This window comes from Pyrus communis, chromosome 15, assembly GCF_041283825.1.
Source record: "Pyrus communis isolate YQ-2024b chromosome 15, ASM4128382v1, whole genome shotgun sequence".
Lineage (NCBI taxonomy): Eukaryota > Viridiplantae > Streptophyta > Magnoliopsida > Rosales > Rosaceae > Pyrus > Pyrus communis.
In genome coordinates this window covers 30473880-30489593 of record NC_142579.1, presented here as the reverse complement: position 1 = coordinate 30489593, position 15714 = coordinate 30473880, and the positions used below count along the sequence as shown (strand labels likewise).

General features: G+C 37.6%; 1 protein-coding gene and 1 pseudogene across 2 annotated transcripts; both read left to right on the top strand.

Moving 5' to 3' along the window:
- The first annotated feature begins 7666 nt into the window (after window positions 1–7666).
- LOC137739662 (putative glycosyltransferase At3g07620) lies at window positions 7667–11217 on the top strand. The gene is made up of 5 exons (XM_068479321.2): window positions 7667–8012; window positions 8437–9359; window positions 9437–9567; window positions 9657–10005; window positions 10376–11217. The coding sequence occupies exons 2-5, from the start codon at window positions 8523–8525 to the stop codon at window positions 11042–11044; spliced, it is 1986 nt and encodes a 661-aa protein (XP_068335422.1). The 5' UTR covers window positions 7667–8012; window positions 8437–8522; the 3' UTR covers window positions 11045–11217.
- Window positions 11218–11334: 117 nt separating this feature from the next.
- Window positions 11335–15130, top strand: LOC137739668 (uncharacterized; annotated as a pseudogene). The gene is made up of 9 exons (XR_015956740.1): window positions 11335–12496; window positions 12816–12948; window positions 13042–13294; window positions 13372–13475; window positions 13655–13783; window positions 13921–13970; window positions 14076–14173; window positions 14306–14587; window positions 14780–15130. The product of XR_015956740.1 is annotated as an uncharacterized LOC137739668 (transcript).
- The last annotated feature ends 584 nt before the right edge of the window (window positions 15131–15714 follow it).

The window sequence follows — 15714 nt, the reverse complement described above, 5'->3', positions numbered from 1 at the left end:
AAGGAGGGTGCATTTCACGAGGTTGGGTTGGGGTTGTTGGTTTTCTTACATTTTATTTTTGTTTGAGTATAATTTATGTAGTAACATATATTGGGCGTCAATATTTGAGCTTCACTACTTAGCTCATGATGTACGTAAGAGGGGAATGAAACATTATTATATAAAAGGAATCATTCACCCTCACTTTAGGGGATAGAAAAGGATGGCAAAGAGAGCAAACCCTAGCCTCTATAGCCTCCATGTACATTATAACCCTCAATTTACATAGTGAAACCGTATCAACACTAGTGTGGAGATAGCCCCAACTTAGAGCAACTCCAGCGTTGGAGCCTTCCCCCCAAACTATTCACTATTCAATCCACCTTATGAACAGTAACTTCCCTTAATGAACAGTAATAACCCTGGCAATAACTTTTGCATCTCCACCGTTACACTTCAATAGCCTTGGCAATAGGCAATAAAATATTTGTTTTTTTTATTTATAAAATAATATAAAATAATTTTAATTGTAATTTGGGATAAGATTTTTAATCGTTCTCGTTGCGCCACGTGTCATTATCCGAAGTATTATTAAATAATACAAAATAATTTTATTTGTAATTTCGGATAAGATTTTTAATCGTTGTCATTGCGCCACTTGTCATAAAATCCGAAAAGACAATTATTGGGGATGGATTTCCGATAAATTTTTTAATCGTACTCGTTATGCCACGTGTCATTATCCAAAAATACAATTATTGGTGATGGATTTCTAATAAGATTATTAACCAATCACGTCACGCCACGTGTCATAATCTGTTTACAATCTTTGAGGATAGATTTCCATCAGATTTTTAACGAATGACGGCATGCCACATGGCATTATCTACAACCTAATCCTTTCTGAATCCTCCATATAATCCACCATCCATCCTCACAAATCTCACACCAATTTTCTCAAGATCTCTATCATTATTCATAGTTTCTGCTTCTTTCTTACAATGTCTTCTTCTTCCTCTAGGATGATGTAGGAACTCGATCAGGAAGAGGAAGAATTGTTTAACCAATCAGAAGCAATGTTCAATCACCAGGGGGCAAAAAATGAGAATGAAGAGGATGAGGAGCGTAGAAGGAGAGATGACGAAGTAAGAATGGGCAGAGCCTCACATTCCCGTCGAGTCATCCAAGTTGTGGCTCAGATCTGCAGGCCCAGCCGTTCCGGAAACCTTGATAGAAGCAGGCAACGATGAGTTATGGAACTCTTGGACGATTATTTTATCCCTAATAATGCATTCCCTGATACGTACTTTAGACGTTTTAGAATGGAACGACATTTGTTCAACAAAATCATGCCTGTTGTTTGCAACCATGATTCTTACTTTGTGCAAAAGAAGAATGTTTTTGGTGTTATGGGTCTCCTACCTGAGCAAAAAATTACTGCTGCCTTGCGGATGCTTGCATATGGAGTATCTGCAGACGAAGTGGATGAGATAACGAGGATGGGGAAATCAACCATTCTTGAGTCCCTGATGAGGTTTTGCGGAGCAATCGAATCTATCTACATCGCTGAGTATCTCCGCAAACCTACAAACATGGACTTGGAACGGCTTCTAAAGAAGGCCAAGATGCGTGGTTTTCCTGGGATGATTGGAAGCATTGATTGTATGCACTGGATGTGGAAAAACTGTCCAAGTGCATGACAAGGCGCTTATGGGGACAGAAAAGGAGCAAAAAGTATTATTCTGGAGACGGTAGCATCTTTTGATACATAGATTTAGCACGACTTTTTCGGGGTTCCGGAAGCTCAAAATGACATCAACGTCCTTGCCCAATCCCCAGTGTTTAACGATGTCCTACAAGGAAAGGCACCAAAAGTCACGTATGAGGTCAACAGACGTATGTACGATGGACCATACTACCAAAAGTCACGTATGAGGTCAACGGATCTTTAATTCGTACCTGCACCAGTAGTCATTTTGTTGAAAAAAAATGGATTCAAACTTTGAGACAAAGAAAGGAATGTGATTGAAAGTAGTTGAGAAAATATGAAATTATTATGTAAGGTAGATGATAATGAGAAGGGATTTATAGAAAAGTAAAAACAATTTTTTTTAAAAAAAAAATTTCAGATTTTTTTTTTAATTTTTTACAATTTTTTTTAAATTTTTATTCAACTAATTAATCTCTGTCGTTGGATATAAAAAAATTTGAATTCCAACACTCCAGATTGTGCCACGTGACACACCCCGATCGAGATCAAGGTATGCTGGTCATCACGTGGAAGTGACGTAACCATGTGCACAGTGCGGAAGCTAATAAAATAGTAATATAAATAGTACGAATAAATAAAAACTAGCTTTACACAAAGTAATAATGAACAAGTGCAAGTGTGAACACTAAGTTCAGAGCATAAAAGCCTAATGCAGTTCAGGAGAAAACGACGCAACAAAAGCACACCCGAAGGTGGTCCTACACTGTTGATCGTCTGTCAGATATGTCGGGGAAATCCTCAGGGAAACCACCAAACATGCTAGCCAACTAGAACCTGGAGGGGCGCAAAACAAAAACGTGAGTAGGCAAAAACAAAGCTTTTCAAAAACCATTTAATAAATAAGTTCTAACCCCTCGCCGTAAAACCTGTATACTTCCCAGAAAATAGAATATATATATATATAAGTCATACTCAGGAAAATGTTATGCCAATACCTCAAAGAAAAATGCAAGTACTCAGGTAATACCACATCAACAACACATAATCTGTCAGCCGGAGTCACCTAATGTGACCTGTACGGCTGAATCTAGAACTCAAATCTCAATCTCACTAACTAGACCTGCACACGAGTCGGAACCACCTAGAGTGGTCTGTACGACAAGCCTAGGTGTAACATATATATACGCTCAAGTGCTATGATCACGTGAAGGCTGGGCAAATAATCGCGGGTCACCTACGAGTCGAAACCACCTAGAGTGGTCTGTACGACAGGACTGTGCACCTAACTTGGATCCAAGCTGAGCATGTGGTGCAGGAGGTGAACATCACGTGAATGACTGTGCCCAACTCTGGACGGGAACACTAACACCGTGGGGTGCAGGTTATGAGCTCTCTAAGCATCTCAAATCACTACTGAATGTAAACATAAATCATAACTCACCTGGCACTTACCTGTGCGTCCGCAGCACCAAACATATATAAATATATGCGATTCATAATGTGTAAATCAATGACAAACTATAAGCATGACATATAAACGAATAAACATTTCATTTCACTTTCTGGGAAAAGTATAGTATATAGGTATATACGGAAAACCAAAAGCCCACTCACTGGTATGTGGAAGGGTCGTAACCCCCCTGGCTCGAGTGACCACGCTCGTCATCGGGATAAGTATCACCTATATGCGAAACAACTATAAAAACGTTAATTTTAAAGCACATAACCAAATTTAAGAAATAACTTCTCATACAATGCTCAAATGGGGTGTATGAATACACCAACGTGATCTACTCAACCTCAGGAACATCCCCATATTTTTAAAATAATTTTTCACCGCCGCACGCGCCCCCACGCGCCGGCCAAGGCACGACCACACGCGCCGGTCACGCGCAAGCACGTGCCTGGCACGTTGACAGCGCCAGTTAACGCCGTCAGGAATATTCCGTTAACTTTAACGGATTCCATCAACAGCGTTAGGAATATTCCGTCCAAACTGACGGAATATTCCGTCGTCTTCTCCGGCGAGGCTCCGGCGCCGGAAAATCGGGAAAACTTCAAATCGTCCTATCTTCTTCGTTTTTCAACCAAATTTCACAAAATTGGTACCAAAATGAAGCTTACAACGAGAGGAACAAAATCATACCACTTTCAAGTGCTAAAATCCATGAAATCTCACCGGGAAAATACCCCAAACTCCGGCCAACCTCAAAACTCACGATCCCGAAGTCCAAAACCTTCAAACGAACCACCCCGAGCCTCCTAAGGACCTCACCAAGCTTCCTACAAGCTTGAAATTCCCAAAAACATAAGAATTTACGTGTGCATGAACAGTGACAAAATCGGGGTATCCCGAGTTCGACATGAAAACGAAGGTATCCTTACCTGAAATAGGTATGGTTGGACTCCAATGGACCTCACGAGCATGGATATGTACTTTATTTCTTCGATCTGTGAAGATTTGGGTGGTTTTGGAGTGTGTCCGTACATATGGGTATGAAAATGGGAAGGGAAATGGCACGGGATGGGTGCAGGGATAGGGGGAAAGGGTGAGGGAAATTATGGGAAGTGTGTGTGTGGTCCACAACCAGCCACACCAACTCAAAACAATTTCACAACGTAAAAATCACACTAGGGGCAAAATCGTCTTTTCATGCGTACGTTTTAAAATATTCAGAACGGGCTGTCACACCACGTGTCACCACGGTAACTTTTCTTAATTTTAAAACTATTTTTTTCTTTTATTTTTTATTTATAAAGCATATTAATATCCACCGTTGATCTCAGATCAAACGGTGGATATTAAATAAGATTTTTTTTTTTTACCGTTGAGATCGAACGGTCCAAATTAAAGATCCGTTGAGATCGAACGGACCGTGGGAAGCCACGTGGCTTCCCAACGGTAACTGAAAAGCACTGTTTTTTTTTCTGATTTTGTGTCAGCGGCGCGCCCCCACGCGCGAGTGGGGTGCACGCGCCTGGCGTCACATCCACTCGGGCTATCGGGCTGGCAATTTTCCACGAGCCCGAAGCTCGGGCCTCCACCTCCACTCGGGCTCTCCAACGCTGAAGCCGGTCCATAGGGCCTCGGGCCCCTTTTCTCTGGCATGTCCCCCGAGCACCCAGCAATGTTGGGCTTGTTCTTAGGGTGAACCATGATATATCATTGTGTTATAGTGCGTGTGTGTGATTTACGGTCAGATTTAGTTGGTCCAAAATCAACCCAATTTTGTGCATTAACAATTTATTTTCTTCAATTCTTCAAAAATTTATATCACAGTTAACTCTGATTAAGTGAGAGACACATAACATACTATAATAGGATGGGTAGCATACACGAGAGAATGTGGGTAGCAAAAATGCACCCTAGTAAAAGTATTTCATGAGACAATTCGAATTCTAGTCTTTATCATTTTGGTAGGGAAAATTTGTTTACACCCAATACATATTTGGACATCCATTTTCTTTGGGCACCCTTACGTAGTAAAATTCTTCAATGTTATTAAATATTATGAGCATTGTTTGTCCTAGATTAATTTAAATTATTGTTTTTATTATGGTACCGTGAATTCATATCATTCGATGCTCATAATATTTAATATTACGTAACATTAAAGTAGAACCTTTTAATTGAAATTTACCCAAACATAATTAGTATACACAACCCAACCTTTGAAATCTTTTATTTTTAATTTTTAATTTAGCAAAAGAAAAATAAGACAATTTGATTGAAAAATGTAGAAACATAGTTTTTCTTTGATTGTCGATTCCAAAAAGAATTCGTCAATTTCGGGCTAAAAAATACCACTATTCCCTTCGTACCTCTTCTTTATACAATTTACAATGAAACTTGTCATATGAGATGAATTGACCTTAAAAAGTTGTACTGGCTGATTTTTATATTTATCGTCCAACTCCAACGCCGAATGTGGATATTATGTCATGAATTTGATTGAAGATTTCGACAACTTCCCTACAAAGGTAATTAAGTGTACAATTCGTAATAATATTTAGCAAGCATCTACATGGTTGGTTGAGTGAGTTCCTAACTTAATTAGTAATACGTGTTAGTGTTTACTACAAACTGGACTAAACTAGAAATGACATCGATGTAGTCCGCTAGGAATGGGTAAACTACGTGTACGACTACAAATTTTTTTGCATAGGAGACTCTAGTTGAAATTCTGGTTGTGAACGCAATTCATCTCCCCCTCCAGATAATTTTCAAGCCTTTTTCAAAACCTTCTAAATTTGTGACAGTTTGCTTTCCGTCTTAAATTGAGACAATGAATCCATACAAATATTTATGACAAAGTGGTCAAATTTTGATTTGCCCTAGTTTGTTTGTTATGTTTGTTAGAAGAATTGTTTTCGGACATGATACATGAGAAAATTTTTATGTACTCTTATGTCGTTATGCAGGTACAACGATGTTCAAATTAAGCAATTTAGTTTACTCTAATATCTCAAATAAATGAAATTATAGCATTCACAGAACAGAAAACATATAGCACCTTATTTAATTAACCTAAAATATCAATTCAAACAAGCATTATAACTTTTGTTTTATTGTAACACATCATGCAAACAAATCAATTTTTATCAAGGTATAAAACACATGACTTGCATCATCAATTCTTTCACATTGTGTTCATTCGTTTTGTGTTTTGAAGATCTAACTGCCAACAGCCAAAGCAGAGGGAGAAGATTAAACGGCGTGCCGTGGTTATACTCATATCCTCACCTTCCGCAAACAAAATGCCACGTGTCGTAAATCAATATCTGCATCACTCTGTGCTCTGTTTCTTCGCCATTGTCGACGTTTTCACTGTGCGTACAACTCATGGACGACGAAAGAGTTGGCTTTACCGTAAATAATATGAAACAGAAAGGGCATTTGAAAGCAGTACCCTACTGCTTCCACTTCCAGCGTAGGAGTATTCCAAGATTATAACATTATGACCAAGTAGTAGCAGTAACAGTAACGAAAAGTTCATAATACAGTTTATTTTAACGAAAAATCATATTTTTACAATAAAAAAATCAATTCTAGTACAATTCATTTTACCCTTTATTTTATCCTTATCGTTAAAACTCAAAATTTTCAGACCCTTTTCATTAGTTTTTCTTTAAATTTATGGAGTTTTTTTTTTCTTCTCAAATTTTAATTTTAAAATCATAATTCTTTTCTGTTCTTCTGGGTTTTGATAGTAAATGTATAATCTTTTCTTTCAGCTATTGCTGCTGCTCTAACCCATAGATTTTGGAACATTGGAATCCGGAGGCTGCTGCTGACGTTGGTTCAATTGGAAGAGACTAAAATGCAAGGGAGTCTTAAACTTTTGTGTACCTTTACCATTAACATAGTCGGGATGTCATCATCTTTTTTTGCTGTTGAGTATGTTTTGGCAAATTAAACAAGTGATATTTTAAACTACTTTAATTTACAAGAAAATATTTTAAACAAAATCAAAGATACAAACACATCTTTCATTGTTGGGTAGATGTTTAACCGTTGAATTTTTAGATGTTAAATCTTTGACACACATCTTAATCTTCATTCAAACGATAAAATCATGACTTTGTAGAGATCCTTACCAATTAAATCTTTAGTTATTGAATCTTTGGTGCACATCCAACTCTTCACTCAGTAGTTAAGTAATATATACAAGAGCAGTAAATATTCGTAAAACTCATCCATTTCTTGTAGGTTTAACTATTCAGCGGGATGGACAGAAGAAATTAATTTTGGCACCGACAATGGGAGGAGGATTCTCCCTTCCGAAAATTGCTCTTTTCACTATTCTCCTACTTGAATGGTTAAAGTTAATCTATATTAATATTTTATATTATTTTTTTATTGAAATAATAAGATAAAAAATAATACACAAAAGAAAGAAGGAAATAAAAAACCAGTATTTTATTATTTAAGAAAAAAGATTATTTTAAAATGGCAATTGGATGCGACTGTGACTGGTGGGAGAGTCTCACTCCTTCTTCCCCAATAATGGTAGTCTGAACAGTGCCACAGTAAAACCAGTATTTTATTTTATTTAAGAAAAAAGATTATTTCAAAATAGCAATTGGATGCGACTGTGACCGATGAGAGAGTCTCTCTCTTTTTTCTTCGAACGGACTTCCGAAAATCCGTGCTCTTCTCCTTACTTCCCCCTAAAAAAGGAAAAATCCGTGTTCTTTGCAAAGTTTTCACTTTTGGATCCTTGTGTTCTTTGCAAAAAGCTTCAACTTCTCAGTTTTTGGGGTTTTTCTGTTTGGCTTCCGAGAAAATCCAGCCTCAAGTTTTGTGCTTTACTGTTCTCAGGTCAGTCAAAATATTTCATTTTCACGGCAACCAAACAGGAAATACCATTTCTTTTTTGCTAATGCTTGGTGGGAAGGCAACTTTTAATCTAATTGTAACTGAATTTTACATTGGGATTGCTTGGATTCTGATTGTCATTGTTGAGATTAGCCTTAATTAATAAGTTCTGACTATGTATGTTCATGTGTGTAGTGTTTAATTAACCTTAATTAACAAGCTCTATTAAGCAAGATTTCACTTTTAGTTTCTGTGATTAATTTTGAGTGTTCTGGAAAGGCTAATGTGCTAATAACTAGTGAATTTCAACCTCTTTGTTTCGGTTTTCGCTATGACCCCGATTTCAGGACTTTGATCTAACTGTTAATGAACTGTACTGTTGGATTTTGATTGTGCATAATTTGTGTGGTTGTGGGAACTTTTGCAGGATTTGGTTTGCACGTGAGTGATTTTCGTTGTTAAGATGTTTCGGTAGCCTCTGAATTATCTGCATTGCAAGTATTAGTACCTGGTATGGGGTGCACATTTCAATTTCCTAAGCTATGCAATATAGAATCCCGGAGCCGGAGGTGGCTTTTACTTTTGGGGGTACTGTCTGTTACTTATTTAGCATTTCAGTCGCTGTTGCTTCCCTATGGAATCGCTCTTCGGTCTCTATTGCCACAGAGTAAGGATACATTGCAAGTCAAAGGTAGCGTCCTCGCTGTTCATTCTTCTGCCAAGTCCATGATGGTTCGCAATCCTCTAACGGTAAATACTTCAGATTCAATTGATGTTTCTATGTTTGGAGGAGAAATTAGGCAGGGTACTGAACCAAAGGGAAAGGATGTATATAAGGAAATTGATTTAATGTTAGAAGAAAAGGGAATAGACAATAATTTTGAAAGTGACGTTGATCGAAATGTAGATGATGATTTTCCGTCTGAGAATGTTGTAGTCATAAATGAAAGTCTAGCATTAGTCAGCATTAAGAATCGAGAAAATGTTACTGTTTTGGATAAGGCTGATGAAACTAGGTATGGCTTCCATTTGGAGAAGATTGTGTTACCGAACTCTGAAATTACTAGCGTGGGTGCTTCAAAAGAAAATTCAACCGTGACAGCGAAAAAATTTGATACTGCTTTTCCATCGTCTCCACTCATTTTACCTGCAGTGAATTTGTTAGAAAATAGAAGCACTTCTGTTGGTTCTATTTCCTTGAAAAGGGTTGTTGTGGCTTCAAAAAATGGTTTAGTGATGACCAGACCTGGAAAGAAGAAGATGAAGAGTGATTTGCCACCAAAGTCGATAACATCAATATCTGAGATGAATCGTATACTAGTGCGGAAGCGTGTTTCTTCTAATTCACCAGTAAGATATTGCTGCTGCTAATCTAATCACCCCCCAATCAATTTGTTTGGGTTCCTAACTTCTTGCATTGATTGTAGAAACCACGATGGTCCTCTGTACGTGACCAGGAGATTCTAGCTGCGAAGTCACAGGTCGAGCGTCCTCCTATTGCAATAAATGATCCAGAACTTTATGCTCCTCTCTTTAGAAATGTTTCCATGTTTAAAAGGTAGTTGGAATTGAATTTAAGAGATAAATTAATTTTTAATGCTAAATGAAAGTGATTCCTTTTACAGTAACATTTTGTTCCATTCTCAGGAGTTATGAACTTATGGAACGCACACTGAAAATATATATCTACAAGGAGGGAAAAAAGCCGATCTTTCATCAACCAATACTCAAGGGATTATATGCTTCAGAAGGATGGTTCATGAAACTGATGAAGGGATATAAGCGCTTTCTTGTGAAGGATCCACGCAAGGCTCATCTGTTTTATATGCCATTTAGTTCGCGGATGCTAGAGTACGCTCTATACGTACGGAACTCTCACAACCGTACAAACCTACGCCAATTTCTGAAGGAATATTCTGAAACAATTGCAGCAAAGTATCCTTATTTTAACAGAACTGGTGGGGCAGATCATTTTCTTGTTGCTTGTCATGACTGGGTATGCTCTACATGAACCTTTCTTTTTTCTTACTTTTTCCTGCGTGACTAATATCTGCTTCGTTATTAGGGATAAGATATTGATACTAAGATAGTAAAATAGGATTCCACGAATGGTTTCGAGATTCATGAAGTAATGCCAATAATCTCTTGAAAATAAATCCTATCATAATGGCCAGCGAGGTTTACCGTTTACTTAACCAGTCCTTAACTTTGGACTTTGTTTAAACTGACCAAGCACCATTTTTAAAAGTAGGGTACCATATGTTCTGTCTATAAATGGGTACTGTTTCTGCCCACACGAATGTATTTCTTACATGCGTGTGTCTCTGCGTGCCTGCCTTTCTAACATGCGAGTTTGACTTTTATAGGCTCCATATGAAACAAGGCACCACATGGAACTCTGCATCAAGGCGCTTTGCAATGCTGATCTAACTTCTGGCTTCAAAATAGGAAGGGATGTGTCTCTTCCAGAAACATATGTTCGTTCAGCAAGAAATCCCCTTAGAGATCTTGGAGGCAAACCTCCTTCTCGGAGGGAGATTCTTGCCTTTTATGCTGGAAATATGCATGGCTACTTACGTCCAATTCTGCTGGAGCACTGGAAGGACAAAGACCCCGATATGAAGATCTTTGGTCCAATGCCTCCTGGTGTTGCAAGCAAAATGAATTACATCCACCACATGCAGGACAGCAAATACTGTATATGCCCCAAGGGTTTCGAGGTCAACAGCCCGCGAGTGGTTGAAGCAATATTTTATGAGTGCGTACCTGTGATCATATCTGACAACTTTGTGCCGCCATTTTTCGAGGTTTTGGATTGGGGGGCATTCTCTGTAATTCTCGCAGAGAAAGACATTCCAAAGTTGAAAGAGATACTTGTTTCGATACCAGAAGAGAAGTATCTTCAGCTGCAACTAGGGGTCAGGAAGATTCAAAAACATTTTCTGTGGCATCCTAAACCCCTCAAGTATGATCTCTTCCACATGACACTTCATTCGATTTGGTACAACCGAGTTTTTCAGATAAAACTCCGGTAAGTTTTGCTGAATTTTCCCAACGAGCAGAGGTGGAGATGCTAGCTCATGAAATAGAAATGAGGCGGTTTCCGGTCGCTTTTTATTCTCCCTGTGATGTTGTAGAAATAGTCTGTTTAAATGCTACACCAAGAAATAACTGTGAGTAAAGTTTTTCATCTGTTTTGCCAGTTTCACTTACATATTTCACATTTTCCTGTTTCGTAAATAATTTTTCTTCTAATCCCAGAAGCTCAAACTATTCTTACTTTTTACTACGAGCAAGAAACTCACCCCTGAAAGCTATCTTTTTTTTCTTTTTTTTTGTTAAGTATACATAGTGATTACCAAGCCAAACGAAAGTGCCAAAGATAAGTCTTTAGAGCGTGACAGACACGAGGAGTACTTTCAAGGCACATAAATCAGCATGGCAGTGTTCTGTGCTAAGTAAGTTGCTCCCGACAATCACAATATGCTGTGCTTGTTATGAACCTACTTCATGGTATGACATCACAGAAAAATTACTCGAAATTAACCACAATCCAAAAATGACTTGAGCTGCTCAAATGAAAAGGACTTGCATGAATCATGAACGCATGGTGGAATTTCCCCAGTCCTATCACGTCCGTGCGTGATAAACTTAGAGACCGCAGTCATGTTAGTCGTAACATAACTGACAGTTTGACTTGGATTCCCAGCACGGTTCATTCAGCAATGACATATCTCCATGCCGAGAAATTTTAAGGTACTAGGAACACGACCCGAGACACTTGGTATCATAATGTATATAGTTTGAATTTTTTTTTTTTCCAGGTATTCAATTATTTCCACGCCGCATGTTTCTTCTCCTCTCACACACGAGCGAGCTTTCTACTTTGAATTTTGATCGAGTTATCATTGAGAGACATCGACGTCTTCTCTGGTGGGCCCCACCTCATATTTTTTGCATATTATCACAAAATATTTATCCGAAAATGATCGATAAACTGTGAATCTCCTTAGCATTTCTCTTGGGATTAAATTAGAAGATTGTTGAATGACAATGAATGTTAATATATAGATATCCCCCATGACTCCCTCTTTTCTCGATCGGTTGGTAGCATTCCCAGGAATCCACTTCTCTCATGTCCTTCGCATTCATTAACTTGATTTTTTTTTCCCTCTATAAATTCAACTGCCCTTGATTCCACAGTCTGAATTGCCTTTGCTTCTGCTTCAGGGGTTTTCTAACCGTCCTCCTTTGCTTATAAGTTGATATGTTTCTGATCTTTTACTTAAATTTTGTTTGAAAGAATGAAGTTGTTTTGTTGCGTTTTTTGTTTCATATGATTGATTTGCTCATCTGGGTTTTTTGTTGTTATACCTTAATTGTGTCAAAGTTCCAAACTTTTTAGTTTTCTTGTTGTAAATTCAGGATTCAAAGAGATAATGGGCGATGTGTTTTTTGAAAATGAAATATCTGAAATGCCTGTTACAGTAAGTAGTTTCGACTTTACAATTCTGCATTATTGCAGATGTTCTCTACTTTTTCTGTGAGAGAGTATATTTTGTAATCTCTTCTCTATTGTAAGTTTGTAACTATTATTTTTGCGCCTTTTGACTTAATCTTCAATCCATTCCGCCATCTAATCTACATTAGCATGTTTGAACTCGGAAGCAACTTCCGGTCCATATTGAGAATAGCAACAAAGTTATAATTAACTTATTGAGCTTTAATTTCTTTGAAGTTTGATTTTTGGCATCTATCTGTAGTTTTGTGTAGGTTTGATTCAAACATTGTATTTAATGGTATCAGGTCTATGATGTTACTGTGAGGAACACGAGTTTTCTTTTCGATAGCTTGGGATTCTATTCGTCGAAATATGACATTTTCACCCATCTATTGACATTGGCTAGTTATATTAGTCGTCGCTTTGTTCAATTTATCAGTGAGTAATTTTTTCTACGCTTACATGTATACTGATGCATAATGTTATATTCTGATAACATAATGGATGGATTTGGAAATGACGTTATTGCAGAGAATCTCACGCACAGAGATGCTGATAGATACTCGGATGATTTGCTGATCAATTCTGCCGGACAGCTTTTAAGATCATTGAGACACGGTGTTTGTAATTCATTTTCTGAAGGTTGTTCATCGTCTTCAAAACCTTGTACTTCTGGTCAAAACCCTGGAATCTGTGAAAGAGCATCAGAGCCCAGGGAAGACACTAGATCTGAAATTGTAGCATCCAATTCCAGTTATGCAGTTGTTCCATTCATTTTTAAAGGGTAATACCATTTGGTCCAATTTATGAGAAAAAGTCATGATCCCATCTACTTTTTAAGTTTTAAGTGAACTGATGTAGGTTAGTACTGCCATTACATGGTTTACAATTTGCCTGGAGGTTGGCAATGTCTTCTTGCAGATGTTCCATGGCATACGTTAGATGTACCCATCTTCGACTTTGTAGGTAAACAAGCAGATTCAAATTATACAAAATTGCAAACCGATGAATTCATATTCATAGTCTATAAATAGTTTCTTTTAGTTTTAATTCAGATTGGATTTTATTTTACTTGGAGTAAGTTACATGTCATCGTTCATTGTTTTAGGTTCTCGTAGGTTAACATTCATTTTTGCATTTGTCGGCATTGCATCTCGAGTACAGAAATCATTGCCAGGCTCATCAATGATATTGGATGGTTGCAGCGCACTCACGGCATGCCTGGTGTGGAGGATGGTACAGCAAGATTTTTGGAATTGCTTGCAGGAATTAGGTACCAAACTAATATAATAAGCTCGGGTGCACTAGACTGTTGGATCGTTAAGAACTGTCTTCAATTTGTTAGTGTGTTTACTAGTCTTCATATATTTATATATTCTTATTGCTTGTATGTCATGTTGCATACTTCAGGAATGGAGAGCATAAACTCCCCAGCTCATTTGTTTATCTACTAATTCCAGGTATAGAAGATTTATTTTGCACCAACTTTTGATTTTGTGCTTCTTCCTTGTTCAATGCACATTTAGCTCATTTGCGCCTATAGTTACAGGACTTTGATTTTTCAGGCCTCCTTAGCAACCGTGGCCCCTTGTACTTTGTTGGAATGAAGAAATTCTTTTCGAAGATGGGTTTAGCGTGCCATATTGCAAAAATTCACAGCGAGGTAATGCTTGATTACTGATCATTGTAAACTAAGATTGACCTGTCTTGTAAAATTTTCTTGAATGACTGCATGTTTATATGTTTTTAAAATATATTTGTCTTCTTTTTTCATATGTTTTTTTTTTGTACGAAGGCATATGTTGCACACAATGCATGGGAACTCAAGCAATATATAGAGGAGCTTTACTGGGGATCTGGTAAGCGTGTTATGCTGCTAGGGCACAGCAAGGGAGGTGTGGATGCTGCAGCTGCATTGTCAATCTACTGGTGATTTGAAAGACAAAGTTGCTGGTTTAGCACTAGTACAAAGCCCATACGGTGGCACTCCCTTGGCTTCTGATTTTGTTTCGCGAAGGCCCGGTTGCTGACAAAGAAACCTGTTGGATCATGGAGCTCGATGTGCAAGCTAATTAAGGTAATAGCTACTTTTTACAAAACAGACATCTAAGGCTTCCCTTTGTCGAGGTTTGTGAACTCAATCCAATGTTTGATGTTTTCAAGACCTTTCCTAATAAGCATCCCTTTTCAATTTCCAAATGCATCTTCAATGTTTTTCTTTCAATCATTTTGATGTGGGTTTGTTCATTGCTCTCTGTTGCACTCATAGGGTGACATTCGGGCATTGGAGGATCTTACATACGAGAAGCGAAAGGAGTCCATCATGAAGCACGAACTCCCAGCAGAGAAAAAGAGCCCTGGTGAGGCTGATGCCTCAGAAATGTGTGAGGCTATTTTGACTCTGCTTGTAAAGCTTGGAAAGTTGAAGGAAGAAGCAAAAGCTATGAATTGGTCAAATCCTTCATACAATTTGTTTATTTTAGCATTTTATTTTTGTTGTTTTTGCTTTGATTTGCTATATATTCTGTTATTTAAATATTCACAGCAATCGATGGTAGAAGAGAAAATTACTGCCTACTTGGCTGCAAGATTAATTATGTCTTATTTTCAGGTAGTCTAGTTTAGGAGAAAAATTTAAGTAGAAATGCCAACTGTCATTCTTTGATATTCTCTAACAAAAACGTGAAATTGTCTATATTTTAGTTTCACCTACTCCAAGTTAACTCTCTTTAATGTGAGAGTTACCCTAATTAGGTCGCCTTACCCAAGTTTCTCCCCTAATTACAGCTTGGGCTAACAAATTCTCCCATTGAATAAAATATTCATGAGTTTGTAGGCAAAATAAGAAAGTGAAACTTTTTATTTATTTTTCTTTTGGAAAGTAGTTTTTAGTGACGGTAAAGAAGGCCCAAAATTGTTAGCCAGGTCCAATTAACAATAAATTCTGCTGGAGTCCATCAACAATTAAACGTGCTAAGTCCTAGATAATAAATTCTTGTACGCCCAAATGGCCCCCAACCCATTAGCTAAGACCCTTAAATTTCTTAATTGAACTAGCAAGTTCGCAACAAAGCTTAGCCAACCACCCATAAATTGTCGATGAACAATTGAACTCTAACATCATATCATAAGAAGAAAAGAGCCATAACAAAAGTAACTTTTTTTTTTTTTTTTTTTTACAAACAATTTGATAACCGCATTAAA

Coding starts and splice junctions, on each gene's coding strand:
- LOC137739662 (XM_068479321.2), top strand. CDS start 8,523: ATGGGGTGCACATTTCAATTTCCTAAGCTATGCAATATAGAATCCCGG. Junction 9,360..9,436: donor GTGTTTCTTCTAATTCACCA/GTAAGATATTGC, acceptor CATTGATTGTAG/AAACCACGATGGTCCTCTGT. Junction 10,006..10,375: donor TTGTTGCTTGTCATGACTGG/GTATGCTCTACA, acceptor TGACTTTTATAG/GCTCCATATGAAACAAGGCA.